General features: G+C 42.9%; 1 protein-coding gene and 2 long non-coding RNA genes across 4 annotated transcripts; 2 read left to right on the forward strand and 1 right to left on the reverse strand.

Annotated features, from left to right (window-relative positions):
- Positions 1 to 270: 270 nt before the first annotated feature.
- On the reverse strand, positions 271 to 2,289 carry LOC145429713 (uncharacterized). The gene is made up of 2 exons (XR_013909997.1): positions 1,496 to 2,289; positions 271 to 774 (listed from the first exon to the last, which is right to left on the reverse strand). It is a non-coding gene; the product is annotated as an uncharacterized LOC145429713 (long non-coding RNA).
- Positions 2,290 to 4,887: 2,598 nt separating this feature from the next.
- On the forward strand, positions 4,888 to 12,150 carry ppp1r3b (protein phosphatase 1, regulatory subunit 3B). 2 transcript variants are annotated; one of them, XM_026174662.2, is made up of 2 exons: positions 4,888 to 5,429; positions 10,104 to 12,150. In XM_026174662.2, exon 2 carries the CDS (start codon positions 10,135 to 10,137, stop codon positions 10,975 to 10,977), a length of 843 nt encoding a protein of 280 aa, XP_026030447.1. In that variant the 5' UTR covers positions 4,888 to 5,429; positions 10,104 to 10,134; the 3' UTR covers positions 10,978 to 12,150. The 2 variants fall into 2 exon arrangements, with proteins under 2 accessions (XP_026030447.1, XP_026030448.1); XM_026174663.2 differs by lacking the exon at positions 4,888 to 5,429 and adding an exon at positions 5,752 to 6,070.
- A 3,310-nt stretch (positions 12,151 to 15,460) lies between these two features.
- Positions 15,461 to 16,302, forward strand: LOC145429716 (uncharacterized). The gene is made up of 2 exons (XR_013910000.1): positions 15,461 to 15,634; positions 15,776 to 16,302. It is a non-coding gene; the product is annotated as an uncharacterized LOC145429716 (long non-coding RNA).
- Positions 16,303 to 24,628: the final 8,326 nt, after the last annotated feature.

Raw genomic sequence — 24,628 nt, forward strand, 5'->3', positions numbered from 1 at the left:
ACATCTCCTGTTGCCAGGCCTGCAGGTATCAGGCTGTTGTTCTCCTTTATCTCATAGTGGACAGAAATGATTTTTTGGAGTGGCACAAATAATTTCTGTGGCATCAAATTTGATGCAGAACAGCTGATTGTTCTGTAAATAGTTTGAAATGTTTATTTAAAAAACGCCTTGGCTGCATTTTTAGGTAAACAGCTGCAAAAAACTTTCTTGTTTACAAAACTCAGTAACTTTTTTTGAAGAAGTAACTATATAATTAATTGCCCAGCACTGGTCATTTTATACTGTATTCTGCACACAGAGAGTTACAGGACTCTCTCCCAGACCACAGACTCATAATACAAGTCAGAGCTTTATAAAAAAAAATAATAATAATAATAAAAAGTTGTGTTTTCAAAATTGGAGTTCAAGTTATTTTTTTACTTCCAATAGTGTTACCATGCTACACAGGTCATGAACAAGATTTTTTTTTTAAATTTACATTGTAAGTGGGCTAAAGCAGTTAATTAAAAGTAGTCTAACATAAATGTAAATGCTGTAATTTGATTATTGTAATAAACCATGTAACTTGGATGGATTCGATGCTGGCGTGACCACAGTGCACACGTCTGCTGTTGCTCACAGAGGTCCAAGAGACCGCTCAGGGAGTTTGCGTGTTCGCTCAGACACGTGAAAAATTAGAGGGAACATTGCTCTTCATGTCCTTCTGAAAGCTGCTGATGCTGATCATCCCCGCTTCCATTCAAGTATTCATCAGAGAAAGTTCTCATCACTCTGCTATACCGAGAGTTCAAGAAATGAAATAAAGTTTAAATAAAGAACAAATAAACAAGAAAGAAGAAATTTTAAAAAATAGTTAATAATACTGAGGAAAAAACAGACCATGAAAAAAATAACTTTAAATAAATAAATGATTTAAGCTTTAAAGCTTGAAGTTGATACATTTTAAATCCCATTTAATTCATAATTCATAAAGAAATTTATTTTTAATTTCTACATTTTGTTGAGTTTAGGGAAATGTGTGAACCACATGATGAAAACAGACGTTAATAAAAACATGAATAAAAGCAACAAAGTGCTGATAATTAATCAGCCGTTCAAACACATCTGGAGTCTTTTTTTTGTCGGTGTCAGCTGCTGTTATTCAACTTCTATAAAGTTAAAAAAGTGAAATTATGAATTACATAATTATTTAACATAAATTAGGCATTTCGTTTTTTTATCTTAATTAATTATATCAGATTAATTAATTTTCAAACATTTAATTAGAATTATCCTTCAAATAAAAAATGCATTTTTGTCTTTTTAATTAACAGACCAACAAACACATTTAAATCCACAGAATCAGGACAGCAGAGCTACAGGAACTGTATCATAAATGTTTTAAAGTGATACATCATATGAACAGGATCAGCTGCCTCAGTATAACTACACAGAGCTGAACCAGCAATAAATCATATACTGTGTGTGTGTGTGTAGCTAATTAAGACATCCTTACCTCTGTGCTGATGCATTTTGCAGCTTTCATATGTAAATCAGGCCCATTGTTATTTAAATGTAATAATTTCTTCTTCGGTATTGTTCACTGATCGTTAACGTGGAGGAAATGGAGCAATTATTCCCACAGCTGGTGGAGTTTAGGTGTAAATTACAGATGTGTGCGCTTCTTCTGGTTTCTGCGAGAATAAAACTTAAACTAACAAAAGCTTTCACAGTTCCCCCAAGCTAGACAGAGCAGGTTAAAGACATGAGCACATCCATGTACAGCGGAGGTCCCATAATGGCCTTAAACAAGCAGCACTGATTGATTTGAAAGGTTCAGGATCAAAGCCAAAGCCACTGCACCTCGTTCACACGCTTCACCTGATTTCAACTTTTAGCTGCAGAGTCCAGAACACAACTCAACACAGCACTGCACATATACACAGTATGTATACACCGTATATATATATACTGTACATACAAGTTGCACAGGGACAATACTCATATATTTTTTCAGGATCACTGCCAACAAAATCTCTTCTGACCAATTGAGATCACAGAAACAAACTGCTATAACTTAACATGACATCGCACATAAATATTTAAATATTACATGCAGTAAACAAATTTGCACTATTAGTCAAAATCATGTGACCACCAATCAAATTTTTGTGTTCAGTCACTTTAATATTTATGTCTATTCACAGCAGATTTTGTCCTGTTTTGCTCTGTTTCTGACTTCGTTCAAATTCTTCCACACCGAGAATAATTACTCTTATTATTCCAGCTCATATAGTGCTGATAAAAGACCCCTCCCCTCAACACACACACATGTCCAGCACAAACCGACTCTAAACTGGAAGTGATTGGGAAGCAGATGATGGATTTCTGTATGTTTTATAATTTATTCCCTGAACAGTAAACTCCATTTCATTTTCATCAGCTTCTGACTGAACCCACAGAGAGTTAGAAGCCTTAGAACACAGCGTGTTCAGCTGTGATCGACTGCCGTGATTAACATTTCACCTTTGTCACAGCACAGCTCGGTCTATTTTCAAGTCATGTGGTGCTGCGTTCAGGGTCCTTATCAGAGAGCAGAGAGCTTCTCTTTCTGCTCTTGAACCCCAGCGTTCAGTAGGTTGAGTTCTGAACAAATATTTACATGATACTGTGCCAGAACAGCAGCAGGCTGTTTCCTAACGAGGCTGGAAGGCCACCATTCGTGCTGACATCATTTCATGCTGCAGCTGCTGGAACACAAAGTATCTCTGCAGGGACGTCCTGCTGCTGTCGGAGGTGCTCTGCAAAGACTGTATTTGTGCTTTATGTGATGTTTGCAAAGATGCATAAAGAACAGAATTAATAAAGTTCCTTTTTCAGCTGCGGACCTCATTCAGAGCCACGCTGCAGACACCTCAGAAATCTATAATAGTTTAATCTCATGCTTCAGGTGTTTTAGGTTAACATGTACAGAGGGGAGAGTTTAAGACTGATCCTGATTTTTTGAGCACTTTACTTTCGGTGTTAAATGTAGTTTAGGTTCAGTTTCGTTTTCCTGTATTTGCTAAAGTTCAAGTTTTTTTTTAACATGAAGGGTTTAATTCAATTTTTTTACTAATTTTGGTCTTTGTGATTATTAGAATATGAAGATTATTTATCAGAGTTAAGAAATAAAACAGGCAGTTTAATTCAATGTTATTTATATTGCCCTAATTCACAACAACATTCAGTCAATATGCTTTATATTATAACATAAAGATATCTTCTATATCTTCTTCTGATGGAATTAATTTAATAATAATAATCTGATAACTTTATCAACAACAAAGGCACAAAAGGTTTAGTTTGTAAAAACAATTTACAGTCAAAGATGCCAAAAGTGACAATAGTTAATATTTAAAACCTTTAAATATGTGAAAATCATCACTAAAGCTGCAAGAGCAGAGCAAGGGAAGGTGGAGGAGTTTAAATAGATGGGGTCAACCATTCAAAACAACAGGTGGTGTCTGAGAGTGGAGGCAGGGTGGAGTGGGTGGAGACTAGGGTCACGGGTGATTTGTGCGAGAGTGAAAGGGACGGTTTTGTAAAGTCATAAACTTCACCAGGAACTTTCTTCTCAGATAATCAATCAGCTGTTTAGATTTAAAAAAATTAACAATAAGTAAAGATTATAATCTCAGAGCGGATGTGGGGATGTTTTCAGTTCTCCTGTTTAATCACACCACCAATGCAAACTCCACGCACCTCACTGACAGCACTGAGGTGTAACCTGTGCCTGTGTGTGTACCAGCTGTGCTTCATGTGCTAAGGTGAAGCACCAAAATACCACAGCCTGTTCTCTAACCTGGGATCGTGTCCCGAATCAGAGCTGCTATTTACAAAGCTGTCAGCTGTTCAGCATCATGGGGGGGGGGAGACTTGTAGTGTCCTACAAAACACAAAGCACTGTTACACGGACACAAAGTGAGCTCATGTTAAAAGAAAATCAATATGAAAATGTCACGTGTGTTCATGTTTTTAGAAGAATTACAGAAAAAACATTCAGTGTGTCTGTGCTTGGGTGTAAAGGTTCAGCTGCACATGCAGCCCACAAGTGCTGCAGCAATGACCCCAAGACCCTCACTCATCCTAAACCCACAGATGCAAACAGAGGCAAAGAGACCCACAGACATTGCAGACACAGTTTGCTGTTACATGTCTCCAGCTGTCTCTTACAGATGTTATTTTTTTTTATTCTTTATTTTTTTTATTCTTTATTTTAGATATATACAACAAGCCAATATATAAACATATGTATACTTGCATTTACATGTACAAATACAAATATATATGTGTGTGTGTGTGTATGTATACATGCACTCATGTATTAAAACAAACCAAAAATATATAGACAGAATCTAAATGACATGAAATGTTATACATGTTCACACGTGTTTTGGCCCAGTGAAGACTCTCCTCTTTTTTGTAAGCAGGTTTTGCATCTCACTTTAGCTTCTTCTCACATAAATATACAAATTTTATTGCTCATTTTTAAATTTTACACCAAAGAAAATCTGAAAAAACAAACATGCACATATTGAAAACTTAAGAGTTTAAACTAAAGTTTTAAGTAGAACCAATTCACAGGCCTTAAGAGAAAACTGTTAAAATCACAAAAATATGAGCCTGAACTCTGTAAAACAGCTGCATCATATTTGATCCAGTTTGAGTTTTTTTTAGAGTTCTACGTCATAAGTTTACTTCCTCCCGAAAAATAGGTAATAATAATAATAATAATAATAATAATAATAACAATAATAAATAATAAAAATAAATAAGTTTCACATAAAGAGATAAATAAATTGGAAAACAATGTCGGATGTAGCAAATATGATATAAATTATAAAACATAAATGCAAATTAATATATTTTCAATGTATTTATTTATTCCAGGCGTTTTTTAAAGGTATTTTTGTGAAGTTTTACCTTTACAGGGTTAATATTCATGCTTCCAGGTAGTAAGCGGATGATGTTTGATTTAATCTACATTTAATTTACTAAAACAGCACGAGGCGCTAAACTGGGCCCTACGAACCACGATAAATAACTCAGATTACGGCTTTCTGTCAATCTTCACGCGGAGAGACGGCTCTGACAGCAGGGCGCCAGGCCGCCGACCACTCCGTCAGCGCGCTCTCTGATTGGCTGCGGACGCGTGTCCACGTGAAAGCGGCGTGGCCGTTTGAAGGCACGAGAAGAAGAAAAGCGGCTCACCGGTTTTAGTGTGAGCTGAGAGTTAGCGCCCGAGCAGAGTGCTGCTGCGGAGTCCTCAGAGATCTAGGACGGAGACCCGGAACCAGGACCAGACCGAGGACCAGGGCACAGCGCGGTGACGGCACAACGGAACCGGACAAACCGCAAATGGTTCTCGGCAGCAGCTCCAGATAAGACCGTGGTGCTGAACGCTGATGGTACTGAAGTTCTGGTGTGAACACTAGAGTCCGGAGCCTTAGAGGCCCGGTTAGGTTCTGATGACGTCATAAATGAAGCCTTTAAGAGGCTCTGGAGCCATCGTGCAGTTACACTGTGAAGTAAAAGTTCAGATACAGCGAGTTTGTGTGTCTGCAGTTCTTTTTCATGATTGAGGTTAACAGTGTACTGCTTTGAACCAAACTCTAAGTTTAAAGTATTAATATTAATGGTTTTCAGTGTTTAAAGACGTAAGACTGCAGTTTATTTATCTTCTTTAACTCTTTAGAACAAAACTCAGACTGTTCGGTTCTTTCTTCGTTCTTTTAATTTCTTCCTGTTTGCATTAACCTGCCGGTTCTCTCATCAAACATCGATACGTACTCAGGTGTGTGTGTGACGTAGCGTGGGCCGCAGAAAGCTGTGGTTTTACAAACGTTTTCACGCTTTTGGTAAATGAATGAATGAATGAAACCCACGGACATGGCGGAAGGTGACCACAACGTGGTGACTTGGAGGGGGTGTGACTGTGGCACCATTTATCGTGCAAGACACGGAAGTGTGACGAAACTTACGCTACACCTGAAGGTGAAGCGTCAGAGTGGGTGTGCTGCTGGTGTTGACCTGAAGAGTTTGCTAGCAGGTAAATGTGTCTGTGGTGTGGAGCTCCTGCTGCTCCGGTGTTTTCACTGAAGTCCGTTTCACCTGATGAGAGGGGGCACCGTGAACGCAACTGTGTTAGTGTAGGTTTTATGTTGGCGTTTTACTAGGTACACCTGTCCAGTCTCAACGAGTTAAATACAACACGAAGAGACTGTTAAGGATTTATTTTTCGAAATTTAAAATATTTTCCAGTATTTTTGGCAATTCAGCCATGTTTATCACAGACTCATAATTGAAGTTGATATTAGAGCAGGGTGATATGACCAAAAATATTTATCATGATAAAAATTTGAAAATTTGCGATAACGATATAACTGACGATATAATCGACACTAGACAAAATACTTTACAACTCCACAACTTTATTAGTGCAAAAAAAAGCCCATCAATGTATTTTCATTTAAACAAGCTGCTGTTTTTTATGTGTATTGAAGTTATATAAAAATTTAACAGTGCAAATGCAAATTCCTTGCTGACAGTTATCCTCAGCATAACCATGTATAATATCCACAAAACTTAAAAAGAGGTTATACACACACAATACGGTAATATTATGTTGAAGCACAGTACGTATCACTCCGCGAGGCTCCTGCCTATGATAGCCGTAATGCTCCGACAATCCATCAAGCGGTGCGGGTTTGTAGCTTAGCAAATTCGTACTCATTTCGCGGTCAGTAAACACAACCAGAATCCAAACATAAGGCACACAGGATTATAAGGGACACTGTCGATTTTCAGAAAAATCTAAGAATTGATTTTAAGTGTGCCGTATTTTCCAAAAAACACGGTAATAACGATGGCCCGCTAGCATGCTCTACCAAAATAGTGCTTTGTTGTGTATCTGACAGACGAAAGCTAAACCAGTTCCACACCACTGAAGCTGCAGCATTTTTACAAACCAATTCTGGTTTATCTGTTTCATTCAACGATCCACTTTCGCCCTTGTCATTCTCCGCCGTGCTTTTTCCACCATGTGCATATGAAAACAAAGGCACTGCGCATGCGCCTTTTACACATATTCTATCGCAATATTTCATTTTCTTATCGTTGCCAAACGTTATACCGGTATTACCATAAACGGTATAATATTGCCCAGCCCTAGTTGATATTAAATATTGTCACTCATTGTTTCTTATGTTGTCCTTCTGTGTACATAGACTAGGGTGTCAGAATATTAGAAACACCTCAATAGTCTGTTAATATGCATCACATTCACAGTGTGATGGTTTACTAACAGTTGGTGACAAACACTAGTGTTACATTCGTTCACATCAGCCGATTATTCTCATGGCTAACTGATGTTGCTGTTTAACTGTCATGCTTGGAGGTTTAAAGGACACTCGTAATTAAAGTGCTTCTGTGCTGCAGTCAGATTTAGAGGTAAGCAGATTGGAGGAAGCTAAAGTTTTCCTCCTGATGGATAACGTTTGTTTCACTGATGCTCAGTTGTTGTTTTTTTTCTTCTTTTACCTTAAGCTGATGCGCTGTGCTACTTGAAAACAAATTCTAATGCTGCTTTTGCATTTCTGTATTTTGAAAATATATCATGCTGTGATTCCATATCTCATCATCTGAAGTCTGCTCAGACTCTAAATCTTTTCCCATTAATGAAGGTCGCCAGCACAGACACCTGTGTACAGGTCACCACCTGGATGACTGGCTGTATCTGACCCCAGACTCTAAGTCAGTCACTTGGTCAAAGGTTGTTTCCTGTGTGTTTTAAAGACTTTAACAATGAGATGGTTTAGGTCACAGCTCCTGATTGAGGTGTCTGTCTGTGTGAGAAGGATCAGAATCCCAGTGTTGTCCTGATGTGGATTAACGAGGGTCAGATTTACTGCAGGGGCTCAGGCATACGAGCTCCACCTTTGTCTTCACTGACCTGATTAACTGTTTGTGCAGATAAGATATGCTGGATATTTACAGTCTTCACGGCTGTTGTCACTGTTTGCTCTGCTTCAGATGTTGTCAGACAGAAAATTTACTGGATGTGATATCAGACTCAAGAGAGACTCTGCTCCCCTCTTCCCAATATGGGCATAATTCATGACCGATATGAGGATTGTTGCTGTTATCTGTAGTTTACACCTGTTTCGTGTTTAGCCTGAAATTTTGACAATTTCATTGAGTTTGAATCTTTACAGCATCGTCGGGTCAAATTTAGGAGCTTAGAACTGGTGTTTTTTACTGCATCTTAATTATAATTTTAAAAAAGGGCTATTATCAGTTTGCAGTCAAATGTGGTCAAGTTGGAAAATACATGCACTACAACAATACAGTGATGAAATAACACATAGTAAACTCACATTAAAGACTTGTATTCAGAGCCTCAGGTAAAGAACACACTGACACAGTTGCTGCAGGACTTAAACCACTAAAGGAGCTTTGGAGCTTTTATACAGAAATCTAACCACTTACAGCAACGTGGGTCACCTGTTCCACAAAGATGCATGACATACATTACCATACAATTACAGGTAAAATGTGGTGAAATCTGTGGTGGTCTCACCATGACACACGGATGATCTGATATCCTCGTGTTGGTGTTGTTCCCAGACCATCATGAAAATGTTGTTCCAGGTTCAACATTGCAAGTGACCAATCACATTGTTGTGATTGGTCAATCTGCATATAAATGATTTGTACTCATTGATTTTCTTTATGTTCACTTTTGTTACAAAAAAAGATCATGAAGTTTAAACTTAAACTTTTAAAATGTACTTTTTGAATATGATACAGACTGTGATAGGGCTGCTCGATTATGGCAAAAATGATAATCACAATTATTTTCACTGAAATTGAGATCTCGATTATTTGATGATATTTATTTAACAATAACAATGTATTGAATAATGACTTTAAAGATTGTCATAAAATAGTGTGCAAATACCGATAACAGTGCAAATGTTTGCAATATAAAACATAAATGAAAAATGTAAACATCTATGTTTAGTGAACTTTGCAGTGTTGCTCTGTGTTGCAGCTACGACACTGTAGCAGAGTTTACACACTATGTCTACTTGATCCATGTCTGACTCCGCGAGCCCATAATGTTTCCACACCACAAGTGGGTTTTTTTTTTTTGTTATTTTTGTTTTTAACCTCTTTTCAACCAGCGGCAGTCACTCTCCTCTCCAAATAACTTCTGCTTAGCTTTCCGAGCTTCCCTCGGGTCCCCTTAATCAGTGGTCCCCAACCCCCGGGGCTCGGACCGGTACCGGTCCGTGAGTCGTTTGGTACCGGGCCGCGAGAGTTGAGGCTCAGGTGTGAAATGTATGGTTTTCAGGGTTTTTTATCGGTTTTCAGCGTTATTTTGTTATCGTTTTTATCGTTTACTCGGTTTTCCTTGGTCTTTTCACGTGTGTTAGTAATAATGTTTTCGGTACCAGTACTAGTTTTATTTTGTCGTATTTATCTGCGGCACCTTAAAGGCCGGTCAATGAAAATATTGTCGGGCATAAACCGGTCCGTGGCGCAAAAAAGGTTGGGGACCGCTGCTCTTAATTGTTGTGACACGTGTTCGAAATGCAGAGAGCAGCGCGAGAGTAAAGTACGAGGGAGGGGCTAATAATCAGCTCAGTCATTTTTAATGATCGTTGAAAGCCCAGATCGTAATCGAGATTAAAATTCGATTAATTGAGCAGCCCTAGACTGTGATGACATTCTTGTTGTGCTGAGAACTTTGTACTGTGACTTAATCACATCATTTACTGTAAATGATGGACTTGCACTGTTTTTCAGTTTGTCCATATGACTTAATTTGGATATTTGTCATCTGTAATAAAGTGAGAGTTTGTAATGTGGAGTGAGCAGCAGAAATTAAACCACTTATATTTCCATAGAAGAATCCAGGTTTATCTGCATTGACTGATCCTGTTGCTCTGTAACTAACGTCCTGGTGTTACAAAGAGCAGACAGTTTGAGTCAGCTCTCAGTGTAATGATAAATATTAAAATGGAGTAAGATTATTTTAACGATGTATTTTAACAGAAGCGCTCTTTCCTGTGTTTCAGTGTTCTGTGCGTGCTTCCTCCAGAGCCCACCATGCCGATCGACATGACCCTGCCCCTGTACCTCTCCAAAGAGGACTTTTCCTACAGGAAGCCTCGGAAAACCTGTAAACCTGCTCTGAGGTTCCAGCACTCGCACCTCCTCGATCAGTCCGAGCTCCAGGATGACAGATCCATTAGCAAAAACGGGACCAAAACCAAAAAGCGTGTAACCTTTGCCGACCACAAAGGCCTGGCTCTGACCCGGGTGAAGATGTTCTCTCCATTCAGTGACCCCATCGACATTCCCATGAACATCCAGGAGCAGCTGAGCTCAGCTCTGTCACTCAAAGCTGAGGATGACCGGCTGGTGTTGGGCTTCGCTCAGCCTGCTTCAGACTACCTGCTGTTCCGTCAGCGCTTGGAGGAGAACCTCATCTGCCTTGAGCACTGCCTGTTGAAAGAGAAGGCGTTCGCGGGAACCGTCAAAGTCAGGAACGTGTCTTTCGAGAAGTCAGTGAAGGTGCGTGTGACCTTTGACTCGTGGAAAAGCCACACGGATGTGGACTGTGTGTACATGAAGGACTCCTATCCCAGCCTGCACCACGACACCTTCTCCTTCGAAGTGTCTGTGTCTGGCGAGCTGAAGCCGCATGAGCGCATCGAGTTTGCCGTCTGCTACCAGGTGGATGGCTGCGAGCACTGGGACAGCAACCAAGGCAACAACTATAGCATCACGTGGTCCTCGATGAGGAGGGGCCATCAGCAGGCCTGGAGTAGGCCCTCCTGTGACTATGGGGTTCACTTCGACCGATATGGCAGCCCCACGTGTTCACACGGGATCTTCCCTGATTGGCCGGGCTATGCCGGATATGAGAACATCGGCCCGTACTACTGAGCATGCTTGCTCTGTTTTTAAAGCACGCACTGCCATGCTGCACATACATGCAGAGTCACTTTTACAAACATGCATCCGTTAATGCCAATGCTGAATCACATTAGATTCACATCAGTGCTACAGGAGGGGGAGGGGGGAGGAAGTCTTCCAAGAGTGGATCTTTTGGGGGAGGGGGCTTTGTGGTTGAAGTGATTCTTGGCTTTAAAACATGAACTTTAGAAATGCTTCAAAAATAGAAGCTGTTCAGAAATTGCCAGAGAAAATTTGTGTTTGTAAGAAAACTGAAGACAACCCAATCTTCATCATGAAGTTATCTGCTTCACTAATCAAAAAAAAAAAAAAATAGGAAAAGGAAACAAAACTGAAGCAACTGAAACAAGTTTAAAGATGAAAACTAGCAGCTGCTTAACTTTAGGATGACTCCGATTTCCTGGGGGGGCGTAAATCTCAAGTGATGTGAGGGAGCATGTTTGAGGTCAGGTGGGCGGGGTCTCAGCTGCTCCTTCTGGCAAGTTGGATGATTTAAAAGAATGATTTGTGAAAGGATGACCTGCCTGCAGATAATCATCGGTTTTATTTCTCACTGAATTAAGTCTTAATGACAGATTTTTGTCTGGGTGACAGAAATGAGCTGCTTTTAGAAGCTGACAGTCGGTGGGTGGTCTGACTGTGGGGTGGATGGCTGCAGCTTTAATGTTTCTGCTTTCTTTCACAGTAATGCAAAGATTTGCACATTAGTTTGTAGGAAAATGCTTCTGACATCGGTCACTGATTAATTTAGCGTCTGCTCAGAGCAGCTGGTAAGGAAAACATAATTTATTTTTTTAAGAAAAGTGACCTGGAAAATGTGATTTTTACCACCTGTGCTGTGATGAGTGATGTTCATGGATTAGTTCTCAAACTCTGTTTAAGCTACATGTTCATTTAGATGTGTGTAAGTGTGTGCATCGATTTCCTGTTTTTAAAAAAAGTATTTTGTACGCGCCGCTCAGTGTTGGAGGGAATCGTGTGTCTGAAGTGAAGAGTGTGTGTGTTAACGAGGGTTTTAAGGAAAGCCGGTGAATAAAGTTGAATGTTTAAAGTTGGTGTAATGTGACGGTGAAATGTTTTCTGTGGCAACAGCCTGCTGTCTTACCCCTGAGTGACAGAACAATAAAATGTGGATGGCTTTTAGCTGGAGTCTGGTTTATGTTTGCACACACACACCTTTCCAAAGAGCTGATGACCTGCAGCTAAAGACATTCACTCCGATCTGAACAAAGAATCAGTGAAAAGTAAACAAAGTCTCACCTGGATTTTATATTTAAAAAAACAAACAAAATGCTTGTCAGCCTGAGATATCTATATAGTAGTGTTCAGCATCATGACCTAACAGGATGTTCAACGTCGCGGGCGGGGAACCCCAGGCCTCAAGGACCGGTGTCCTGCAGGTTGTAAATATCACCCTTTCTTCAACATTTTTTTAAACATGGGACATGGAAGCTTCTCTGCATAGATGTCACATTTGCATCATTTTCATGATGTACACAATGAAACCTCTGAAAGAGACACTTCTGTTTTGCGAGCTTTCAGGTTAAGCTCTCACAGGTGTAAACAGCCATTCACACATTCTTGATGAAAGGTTATAACATCTGTGCAGGCCAGTATTCTCCTAGCACGTCTTGAAAGACCTCCTGGCAATTATTTTGATAACTTTACCACAAAATAAGTTTTAATAAAGCACTCGGGTGTAGGGTGGATACAGACAAGGAAAAGAAAATACAGAGTGGGCTATTTATATGGATACACCGTAATAAAATGGGAGTGGCTGGTGATATTAAAGTCCTGTTTGTGGCACATTAGTATATGTGAGGGGGCAAACTCCTCAAGATGGATGGTGGCTATTTAGAAGTCGGCCATCTTGGATACAATTTTTGTTTTTTCAATAGGAAGAGGGCCATGTGACACATCAAACTTATTGATAATGTCACAAGAAAAACAATGGTGTGCTTGGTTTCAACATAACTTTATTCTTTCATGAGTTATGTACAGGTTTCTCTTTGTTCACAGCCATTGACATGTCGAAGAGGTTAACACGTGAGGAGCGGATCAAAATTGTGTTGATATCTGGTGAACGCGGTAACCGGGTCATTGCAGCAGATTTGAATGCAAGACACCCTACGAGACCACCCGTCTCCCATGCTACAGTTAGCAAACTGCTTGCTAAGTTTCAGTGTTGGATTTGCCAAAATGTGGACGAAAGAAAACTGTCACTAACGAAGAAACATTAGTGGCTGTCCTAGCTTCATTCAGCAAGAGCCCACAGCGTAGCACTTGCCGCATGTCACTGGAGAGTGGCATTAGTCCAACATCCCTTCTGCGGATATTAGCTATTCACAAATGGCACCCTTACAAACTCCAGCTACTGCAGCATCTCAACGAGGATGACCCAGATCGGCACACAGAATTTGCAGAATGGGCAAAACAAAAATGGGAACAGGACCCTCAGTTCACGCAGAAGATTTTGTTCAGTGATGAGGCAAACTTTTATGTGAATGGTGAAGTTAACAAACAAAACCACCGCTATTGGTCTGACACTAACCCACATTGGATGGATCCCTCCAAGACTGTTGGAACAACAAAAGTGATGGTTTGGTGTGGTATATGGGGTACAACGATAGTGGGTCCATTCTTCATCAATGGAAACCTCAAGGCCACTGGATATTTGAAATTGCTACATGATGATGTGTTTCCCTCTTTATGCACTGAAGCTGGCACGTTCCCTGAGTTCTTCCAGCAAGATGGTGCACCACCACATTATGGGTGCCAGGTCCAAGCATTCCTAGATGAACAGTTTTCTGGAAAGTGGATTGGTCGTCGTGGGCCAGTTGAATGGCCCCCAAGGTCTCCCGATCTGACCCCCTTAGACTTTTATCTTTGGGGTCATCTGAAGGCAATTGTCTATGGTGTGAAGATACGAGATGTGCAGCACCTGAAACTACGGATACTGGATGCCTGTGCTGGCATTTCTCCTGCAGTGTTGCTATCAGTGTGTGAAGAGTAGGAGAAGAGGGTTGCATTGACAATCCAGCAGCACATTGAACACATTTTATAAGTGGTCAGACACTTGTAAATAACTCATGAAAGAATAAAGTTACGTTGAAACCAAGCACACCATTGTTTTTCTTGTGACATTACCAATAAGTTTGATGTGTCACATGGCCCTCTTCCTATTGAAAAAACAAAAGTTGTATCCAAGATGGCCGACTTCTAAATGGCCACCATGGTCACCACCCATCTTGAGGAGTTTGCCCCCTCACATATACTAATGTGCCACAAACAGGACTTTAATATCACCAACCATTCCCATGTTTTTACGGTGTATCCATATAAATGGCCCACCCTGTAGTTTCTGTAATCAGCTGATTTTTGGATGTCATGTGATTGGCTTGTGGACAACCTTTAACCCGTCTGCTTGTACCATCCTCTCGTTATCGTGGCCCTGCAGCGTCCTTCAACTGGCCCTGCTGTGTTTGTTCTGCAGGTTCACTTACGTAACCACACTGACCCAGGATCATAGCCAGCAGCTGCTCTTTGCATCTGCCACAAACATGCAAACTTTATCATGAGAGTCCTCTGAGGGGAACAATAAAGCTCTTAATAAGGGGTCATCCATCTTTCCCACAATCATCTTCTAGTCCTTCACTAAAACCACCTGCAGTCGTTTCCATTGCTTAAAACTAAAAATCAAGAGGCTATAGTGTAAAGCATAAGTGTAAGGTTTACACCACAGGATAAGATTCATTCGTTTCACCTGGTACTCAAAACTGTGGAGCAAACAGGTGTTATGTTACTGGTTCAGAATAACTGTTGTTGTTTCATGCATGTTTGCACTTCAGTCATTCACACATTAAGAGACATGAACAAGAGCAAACCTTCATTCAGTCATCAAGTCAGTAATTAAATCAGCAGATGTAAAAACGGTGACGTGCTTTCTGAGCCTCTAATGGGACCAAAATGTACAACTTCATGTTTGATCCAATAAGACTCAAAATAAGCATCTCAGAGAATAAATTCACCAGGAGAGGGTTTACTGACTTCACAGTGAGCAGCAGGATCATGTTTTCTTGGGCTTTTGTACAATAAGGCTTCTTTAGAAAACCGGAGGAGTCGTCCCCTGCTGGACTTTACAATGAATAGCAGTCTAAGGCTTCAGTTTTCACTGACTAATAAAGCTACTTCCTTCTTTTATTAAATCTTTTATTAGTTAAATTAAAATATTACAATCAAGTAAAATGTTCCTGAGTGAAGACTGAAAGCATTTATCTGCTGTCTAACCAACGATGTGTTAGAATAAAAACCTTAGAAGGTTTAAAAATGAAATGAGTGTTTCAGTGTTGGGCTTTTTTCAAGTGGACTATGAACCTGCAGCTCAGATTAGACCATCTCATTTAAGGAGGAGCGTGTTCAGCTGAACTTTGAGCTGTCCCACCTTCAAGAAGGCGGAGCGGACCTTGGGCCGGATTCATATCACGTCTTTACACGTAAGTGTGAATGAAGCAAACACAAACAGGTAAAACGATCAGCTTCACTTAAATATTCCAGCACAGAGCCGGGAACAAACCTTCATCCAGAACCAGCAGAGCATCCTGAAAGTGTCTTTACTCAAATACTACATGTAAGTACAAACTCTGAAGAACTGTAGCTTACTTTAGTCATTCAGTTTTATTCCATTTAATCTTCAGCAGATTTACACAGTCACATGCTGCCAAAAGTCTGCAGACTACTGACATTTATTTTCACAATTTATTTCTTACAGCTTTTGTTGCATTTGGATCCATTAAGGCTGAGTCAGCATGGTGCCCTCTCAGCAGTCATGTGTATATTCACTGCTGTATTAAAAAAGATGTGCACACGCTGAATTAGCTGGATGGATTTGAGAATGGATTCAGTAGATTTGGTTAGGAAGGTTTCTGACTTAGTAAAGTGACTCTGAAGTGTGTGTTTGAATTCTCTAAATACTAAAAGAAGGTTGCCTGGAGAAGTCAAAGCTCAGAGTGGGAGTTCTGGGTTCTGCAGCAGGGGGCGCTGTTGCTCTGTTTGTGTGCAGCATTGAAGGCGCTGCTGTCGTTTCTTTAAGACAGTGGTCCCCAACCCCCGGACAGGTACCGGTCCGTGAGTCGTTTGGTACCGGGCCGCGAGAGTTGAGGCTCAGGTGTGAAATGTATGGTTTTCAGGGTTTTTATCGGTTTTCAGCGTTATTTTGTTATCGTTTTTATCGTTAACTCGGTTTTCCTCGGTCTTTTCACGTGTGTTATGAATAAATCTTTTTTTTCGGTACCGGTACTAGTTTTATTTTGTTGTATTTATCCGCGACACCTTAAAGGCCGGTCCATGAAAATATTGTCGAGCATAAACCGGTCCGTGGCCATATCAGACCATATCAATCAGCACATTTCCTTTGTTAGAAAATAATAACACATTGTCAAAGGAGCTTGCAAAGAAAAGCGTCTGGACTTCTTTAAGTTGCTTGAAGACGTTTCACCTCTCATCCGAGAAACTTCTTCAGTTCTAAGGTCAAATGGTGGAGAGTCCCAGATATAAACCTAGTGGGAGTATCCCCCCACAGAGGGACAAAAGGACCCCCTGATGATCCTCTAATCGCCTGAGCCAAGGTGTGAAACTGGGTGTGGGTCCCAATCAGCTAGAGTTTCGGGTGAGCTCATTGTGAAACCTGGCCCCACCTTATCATGCGAATTCCTGAGGTCAGATGGCCCAGGATGTGAGTGGGTGTTAAGGCGTCTGGGAAGGGATCTCAAAACTGGATTATAGATGGCAGAGAGTTGGTGTCGTACTGGGACATCTGGGACTCTCCACCATTTGACCTTGATGTCAGCAGACTGCAACACAGTGGAAAACATTCACTTCAAAGGACTTTCAGAAAATGGAATCAAGAGTGAGGAAGAGTGGATGGAGCAGAGAACTTCCTCCTACGTTTTTAAACCTTTTAAAAAAACTTCCTGACTCTGCATCTTCGTTCATCAAAATGTTTAAAAGGATGTTGATGATAAAAATAATAAAATAAGAAATGAATAAAATGAAAACAGACAGGGTGAATGAAAAGAAGGATGGTTTTGAATCTGTTATCGTGCAAAGATCTAAAGACTGAAAACAGGGCGCTGAGCATTAACCTGGAGTCTGTGGGCTCTGTGTCAGGATCACAGTTTCGTGCTTCACTTTGAGCTGCTGGAGCTGTTGGAGAGTTTAAACAAAGTGGATCAGTCAGACTGTCCACGTGTTCACCTGCAAAGAGATTTCAGTCTTTTTTTTTTAAGCAGGGTTACTTATATCACTGTGCACATGAAAGCACACACATAAAAACCCAAAATGATTTGAAGTGCTGTGAAGAGCAGGCCAAAAAAGCTAGCTATATAACCCTAACCACAAAGAAATGCTGGCCAATCAAAAGCCTTCAAACAATGACTTCAAAAAAAGTTTCTGATCATCTTCACGTTGGCTGAATTTCTGCTTTCAGCGATTTAAAACGCATTTACGTCAATGATGTGACGTGTGGAACTGTCCGAGTTCAGGGGCTGCATCCTTTGAAGGAACTGGCCTACTCAAAGATTCTTCATTATGCTAACATCTGTTCTACTGGATATTTTTAGTGACATAAAAACCCAGTACTTATATTTAGAAGTTTATTTTTGGACCGCTTAGACTGTCTGCCATTTTCCCCCAAAACATTCTTCAGCCTTCGATTCGCAATGAATCCTGTGATAGGGTGGGCCACAAAGGATACGCCAGACCCCTCCTTCAAATCTGGGGAAAAGGAGGACGCATTTGTGGGCCGCATTTGGAGCAGCCTTCAAATTTTGGACAGCCTTTGCTGTTGTCAGGTCATGAAAATGTCATTCTTTAAAACAATGATTCAAAAAAATAAACCCTGCATAATTCTAAACAGGAGTATTTATTATATGACGGTATCAATTCAATTCAATTTTATTTATATAGCACCAAATCACAACAACAGTCGCCTCAAGGCGCTTTATATTGTACAGTATCAGGTATGATTGACATGTTCAGCAGAAATCAAGAAAGAAAAATGTTCAAATTATTAAAGACTAACTGTGAACAGCGAACCTCAGCAAAAATAACATGAATGAGGTTTTCAGCTGTTTAGTAACTCAGTTTATACATGAAATAATAATGTGAGAAAAAAGCTGCTGTTTTTGTGGTGATGACCTCACAGCTTTTCAGGTTTTCGAAGCGCTGAATAAACAAACTCAAATCCCGAATGTCTCACGGACTTCACGGTCATGACGTTTGTTTTACACGTTGTTAAACAAAAAAGCTGCCATTCGTTTTTTTTTAAATTTCAATTAACTCAATAATAAAGACTTCAATAAAAGACTCGATGCATGTTTTTTATGTTTGAAACCACGGACATGTGACCACTGTCCATAGGCACACGGTCATGTGACCATCGTGTTTTGAACCACACTTCTGAGCTGTGTTTCGAAACGTCCGCCCTTCGGAAGTTCTGCTGAGTGTTGAAACGTCAGTGTCGACCATCTTATTCTCAGTTAACCAAAAAACAGAGAAAAAGCTGCGATTACCTAAAACACCTGTGTACCTGTGCAGGAGCCTCACTGGGTTTATCCTGATGCAGGGCGCCTGCTGCTGTGATGGACATTAACTGAACTGTAAGTGAAACGTCCTATCTCTAGCTTGGATCTGAACACTAAATCTTTAATTCATATGTATTAAACTACATTTTCTATGATAGCCGGGCAGAGCTGTGGCAGTGTGGAAGTGAAATCATTAATATGAAACATCAAATCAAAATTCAAACTGAAACTTCGCTGCAAAGCATTTTGTTTCTTTTTAAGTGAAGCAGCATTAAGAAATCCTCACATCCTGTTGCAGAGGACAGAGTGAAAGAGCAGCTCAGGGTGAAGGTGATGAAGTAGGAGCATAATGACTGAAACTTAAGTAATCTCATAAAGTGATTGTAGTCCACCGTGTGTGACAGGTATAAACCTGTGCTGGACATAAGAACTCACACAGAGAAGTGTGCAGACAAGTTTCAAGGGGACAATGCAAAGCAAACATAGCCTATGTTTTACCCGATGGGGTACAATGTTGCTGTTGACGTGTTGCTGCTGTTCCTGCTGCTGATAGTGCTGGAAGGCAGGGCTGTGTTGATTTGAGACTGTAGACTGTAAAAAGTCCACGGGAGAAATGGTCGCTGATTAAACAAGTGTTATGAAATAATAATAAAATGCAAAAATTGGTGACAGCGCTTGGAACTACAAGGCAACAAAACTGTGAGAAATAAACTAGGCTCCTCCTGTGAATCACTCTTTGCCTCTCTTCCTCCATCTCCTCATCTCAGCTATCACTCTCCACTCGCCGTGAATCTGAGAAAAAGGCACAATTTGCTATTGCATCCATCTATTATTTAATTATCCACACTTAAAAACTCTTCCATTTAATCCACAAGAAAGTAATGATAGAAAATGTTGTAGAACCAAAACATTGCAATTGTGTTTATTATTGTTTTTTATACTGGAATAACTCTGCAATGCAAAAACTATTACATATGTTATTGCTACCTGTACTTTTTTTATTCCAGCTGGTGAGGGATCCACTGCCTTTAGCAGCCTCACACAGCTGCTAAACATGTCCTCTAAGGACAAGTCTGGACACATTGTCCTTACAGTACATATGTGGACAATGTTATATCATGAGTAATAATAAAAACAACAAATCTATATACATAAAACAAAAGTAATACATAAAAGTATTTATGATGATTCAATTTGTTTGACTATCCACTCTGTGCAGGCAGAAAGCTTATTAAATGTTTAAATTGTAGAGATACAGTATTGTTGCTGCTGTAAAATAAGCATATTGTCCTATTTGAAATATAAATCTAATATAATCTATTTCTTAATGTATTTTCTTTAAAATACAGTGTTTAAATAATAAATAAATCCATAATTATGTGGATATGCATATTAAATATTTTTAATGAAATATAAGCCCTCCAGAAAAGCAAGGAAATGCCCTGTAAGTTACTTTAAAACTAAATATCTTCCCTAAAACAGTGGACAGCGCTACAGACCCATGACACCCTTACCCAGTTAGCTAGCAGCTATGACCAGCACTACTTGTGCAGTTACTTAAAGGACAGGTAATATTTGTCGCGCTGTTACACACACAGCACGCGCATTTGTTTCAGTTCATCATTTGCCACAAGCCAGCTTACCACTCTTGTGTGCTATAGACTACAGTGTATGCTGTACACCCTACTTACTGGTTTTTGTTGCATCAGTCTGCGTCTCCCAACTAACTGTTTCTCCGACAGCTCTGCACCGCCCAGACGGCAAAAAATGTGCGTACTCTTTGAGAGCTCTTTCCTGGTACGTAACCAGTGCGCTCTGGCGTCAAGGGCAATCATTAGTTAATGGCAGTCATGTGACTGATGGACGCCAGATCCTTTTATTTAGCAAAATGTGATTAATAGTTAAATATTATTGTTGAGGGGCACAGGCAGGACTCCACACGCACACACACTTTAAAAAATAAAATAAAATAAATAAATAAACATTTACCTCAAGAAAAGGGCACTTGGGGCACCCATCAGGAAAGGGGCAGGTGATCAACCCCTTCCACTCCCCCCTCTGCATGTGCCTGGATATACTGCATTATCATAAGCAGCCCATTAAATGTGTGAACAGCATCCATCTGTGACTGCCATCGAACACACTGCACCTACCAGTTGCCCCCAAATAGACAGAGGGGACATTATTCTCTCTCTAGGAGAGAGAAGACAAAATTCAAGGATGTTCAGTGGTGGCATGTAAACACATCAGGATGGAAAAGAAGGGAATGGAGGGGAAGTGGTGAATGCATCATGAGAAGCCTGAACCTATACAAGCATAACTACGTTTTGGTTCAGCTTTACATAATTCAGCTCTAAGTATACGTTTTATCAAAAAAGAAAGTTTTAAGCCTAATCTCAAAAGTAGAGATAGTGTGGTGGACCACTGGAGGGCTCCACTCACACCCAGTTCTCAGGAAGTGTTGTTGCTGTGTTTTGGAGGGAAAGTGTTCAGTTCTGTGGTGATGAGTAATAAACGAGCAGTGTTTATCGAGAGCTCTCGTGTCGTCTGTGTTTACCTCCACATTGGTGACCCCTGACTCGAACATGCTGCAGTCCGATGGTGGCGCTGACTCCGCTCTGGATGCATCAGCAGCCGCCAGCCCTCTGCCTCCGGCTGCAGCTACGTTTGCTGTGGCGCTCGAGCTGCCGGACTTTTGGCTTCACGATCCCCCGTCGTGGTTCGTGCACGTGGAGGCTCAGTTCGCCCTTTGTAGCATCTCGGCTGACGACACGAAATATCACCATGTGGTGGCTTCTCTCGACCCGCTAGCCACCCGTCATGCGTTGACTCTCCTCCGGGACCCACCCACCCGAGGGAAGTACGCCGCCCTTAAGGAGCTGCTTCTTCGGCGCTATGCCCTCACCGACGCAGAGCGAGCCGAGAAGCTCCTCTCCCTCTCAGGCCTGGGTGGCGGTACGGCTCTCGAACTGATGGAGCACATGCTATCCTTTCTCGGACCGGACGACGGGGGATTCCTCTTCGCCCACATCTTCCTCCGACAGCTGCCGGCGGCCGTGAGAGCCGGCCTCGCCAACTCTCCGCTTCTGGGCACGAAGGATTATCGCTCCCTGGCTGAGGACGCGGATCGTATTCTCCTGGCTACCCGCACTTTCCACGATCACGACCTAGTTCCAGCCTCGCCGGCGGCGCCTTCCACTTCCCCAGTGACCTGCCACGACGTACCCGATCCTTCGCTGACGGCAAAGGTCGCGGCACAGCGACACCAAGGAGCTCTGTTTCTACCATCAGCGTTTTGGCGCCGGAGAGCGCCGCTGCCTGCCGCCTTGCGCTTTTCCGACCCTGGGACATGGACCCCGCCAGCGCGCCGTAGCGGCCGCGACTGCTGGCGACTGCTGGTGACAAAGAAAAACTGCTCTTCATAGAAGACTTGCGCTCTGGGAGACGTTTCCTGGTCGACTCCGGCTCCCAGAAGAGCCTCCTTCCCCCGTCCGGAGCCGACAGTTTAGCAGCGGGCTGCGGACCGCAGCTTATTGCGGCTAATGGCTCTCCCATCGCAACGTTCGGGGAAAGGTTCGTGACTGTTTGTTTTCATGGCCGGGATTTCCAATGGACCTTTGTTGTTGCCGCTAGCTCTGTACCTATTTTGGGCGCTGATTTTCTTTGTGCCCATGGCCTGCTGGTCGATGTCGCTAACAGACGCTTGATCGATGCACTGTCTTTTTCTTCAATGCCCTGTTTCACTCGCGCCATCGAGCCCCTGAATCGGGCTAATTTAGTGACTTCAGGGAATGTTTTTCAGCGTTTGCTCTTGGAGTTCCCTTCACTGACTGTTCCTAATTTCTCGAACACGGCAACGAAGCACAGGGTTGAACATTATATTCCGACGGTCGGTCCCCCGGTGTTCGCACGCGCGCGCCACCTCAACCCCGCGAAACTCTCCGTCGCTCGGGAAGAGTTTGCCGCAATGGAGCGCCTCGGCATAGTGCAGCGCTCGAATAGTGCCTGGGCTTCTCCGCTACACATGGTGCCCAAGTCAGACGGTCGGTGGCGGCCGTGTGGGGATTTTCGCCGTTTGAATAATGTCACGGAGAATGACCGTTACCCCATTCCCCACATCCAGGATTTTTCCGCCCACCTCGCCGGCACCTCGATTTTTTCTAAAATTGACTTGGTGCGGGGGTATCACCAGGTTGCCGTGCGCGCCGAAGACGTCCCCAAAACTGCCGTTATTACCCCTTTCGGCCTGTTTGAATTTTTGCGCATGCCGTTCGGCCTGAAAGGCGCCGCCCAGACTTTTCAGCGGTTGATGGACTCTGTTTTGCGCGGGCTGCCTTTCGTCTTCGTGTACCTTGACGATATATTGGTGGCCAGCTGCTCTGAGAGTCAGCACGCGTCCCATCTGCATCAGGTTTTCCAGCGCTTGGCGGCACACGGCCTGATCGTCAACCCCTCCAAGTGCCAGTTCGGCTTGCCGGTTCTGGATTTCTTGGGCCACCGCATTTCCGCTGACGGTGTGGTTCCGTTGCCAGACAAGGTCCAGGCCGTTTCGGCTTTTCCGCGTCCTGCGTCCATTAAAGCGCTGCAGGAGTTCTTGGGGATGGTCAATTTCTACAACCGCTTTCTCACAAGAGCTGCGCACCTGCTGCAGCCTCTCTATGCTGCCTTGAAGGGTAAAACAGCTAAGGACCCGATTGATTGGCTCCCTGAACGCATCCAGGCATTTTCTGGGGCCAAGACCGCGCTGGCAAACGCCGCCCTGCTGGCCCCGCTGGCCCACCCGTTTCCGTCGGCGGAGATTGCGTTGACCTCCGACGTGTCGGACATGGCAGTGGGCGCAGTGTTAGAACAGCGGGTCTCCGGTGTCTGGCAACCGCTCGCTTTTTTTAGTCGCACGCTTAGAGACAGTGAGCGCAAATATAGCGTTTTTGACAGGGAGTTGCTGGCCCTACACCTCGCCACACGGCATTTTCGTTTTTTTCTCGAGGGTCGGAGCTTCACCGCGTACGTCGATCATAAACCTTTGACATTCGCGATGTCCAAGGTCTCTGATCCGTGGAGCGGGCGTCAGCAGCGCCAGTTGGCAGCCATTTCCGAGTTCACAACTGACATTCAGCACGTGGCTGGTAAGTCCTGACTGTCTATCCCGCGTGCTGGTTTCTCCTGTTTATGTTGGCATAGACTTTGAGGCTATGGCCGCTGACCAACAGGCCGACCCGGACGTCCTTGCCCTTCGGTCTGCGCAAACGGGCCTTGTACTGGAGGACAGACCCGTGTGGAACGGCGGGCCTAGCCTGCTTTGCGATGTTTCCACCAGCCGTCCACGCCCTGTAGTTCCCCTTTCGTGGCGTCGTCGCGTTTTCGACTCCGTACACGCCCTCTCTCATCCAGGCGTCCGGGCCTCGGTCAAGCTGGTCAGCTCTAGGTTCGTTTGGCCGGGCCTTCGTAAATCGGTGAAAGACTGGGCAGCCGCGTGCATCCCATGCCAACGCGCTAAGATCCATAGGCACACACAGGCGCCCCTCGAATCCTTCCGTGTTCCAGGGAGGCGTTTTGATCATGTGCATGTGGATCTGGTTGGTCCTCTGCCGCAGTCACAAGGTTTCACGCACCTTTTGACTGTAGTGGACCACACAACCCGCTGGCCTGAGGCAGTGCCTCTGGCGTCCACTACAGCAGCAGCAGTGGCCAGGGCATTTTTGTCAACGTGGGTTTCGCGTTTCGGTCCCCCCGCCGACATTACCTCAGACAGGGGCCCCCAGTTCGTTTCCGAGCTTTGGTCTGCCATGGCTGACGGCCTGGGGGTCAAGGTCCACCGCACCACTGCGTACCACCCGCAGGCCAACGGGATGTGCGAATGTTTCCACCGGTCGCTTAAGGCTGCGTTCCGTGCTTCTCTCACAGATGGCAACTGGGTTGACCGCCTTCCATGGGTTTTACTGGGGTTGCGCTGCGCGGTTAAAGAAGACCTTGGGGTTTCCCCGGCTGAACTTGTCCTTGGTCAGCCCCTCCAGGTCCCCGGGGAATTCTTGCCTGAGAGC

Source organism: Astatotilapia calliptera, chromosome 7, assembly GCF_964374335.1.
Source record: "Astatotilapia calliptera chromosome 7, fAstCal68.1, whole genome shotgun sequence".
NCBI lineage: Eukaryota > Metazoa > Chordata > Actinopteri > Cichliformes > Cichlidae > Astatotilapia > Astatotilapia calliptera.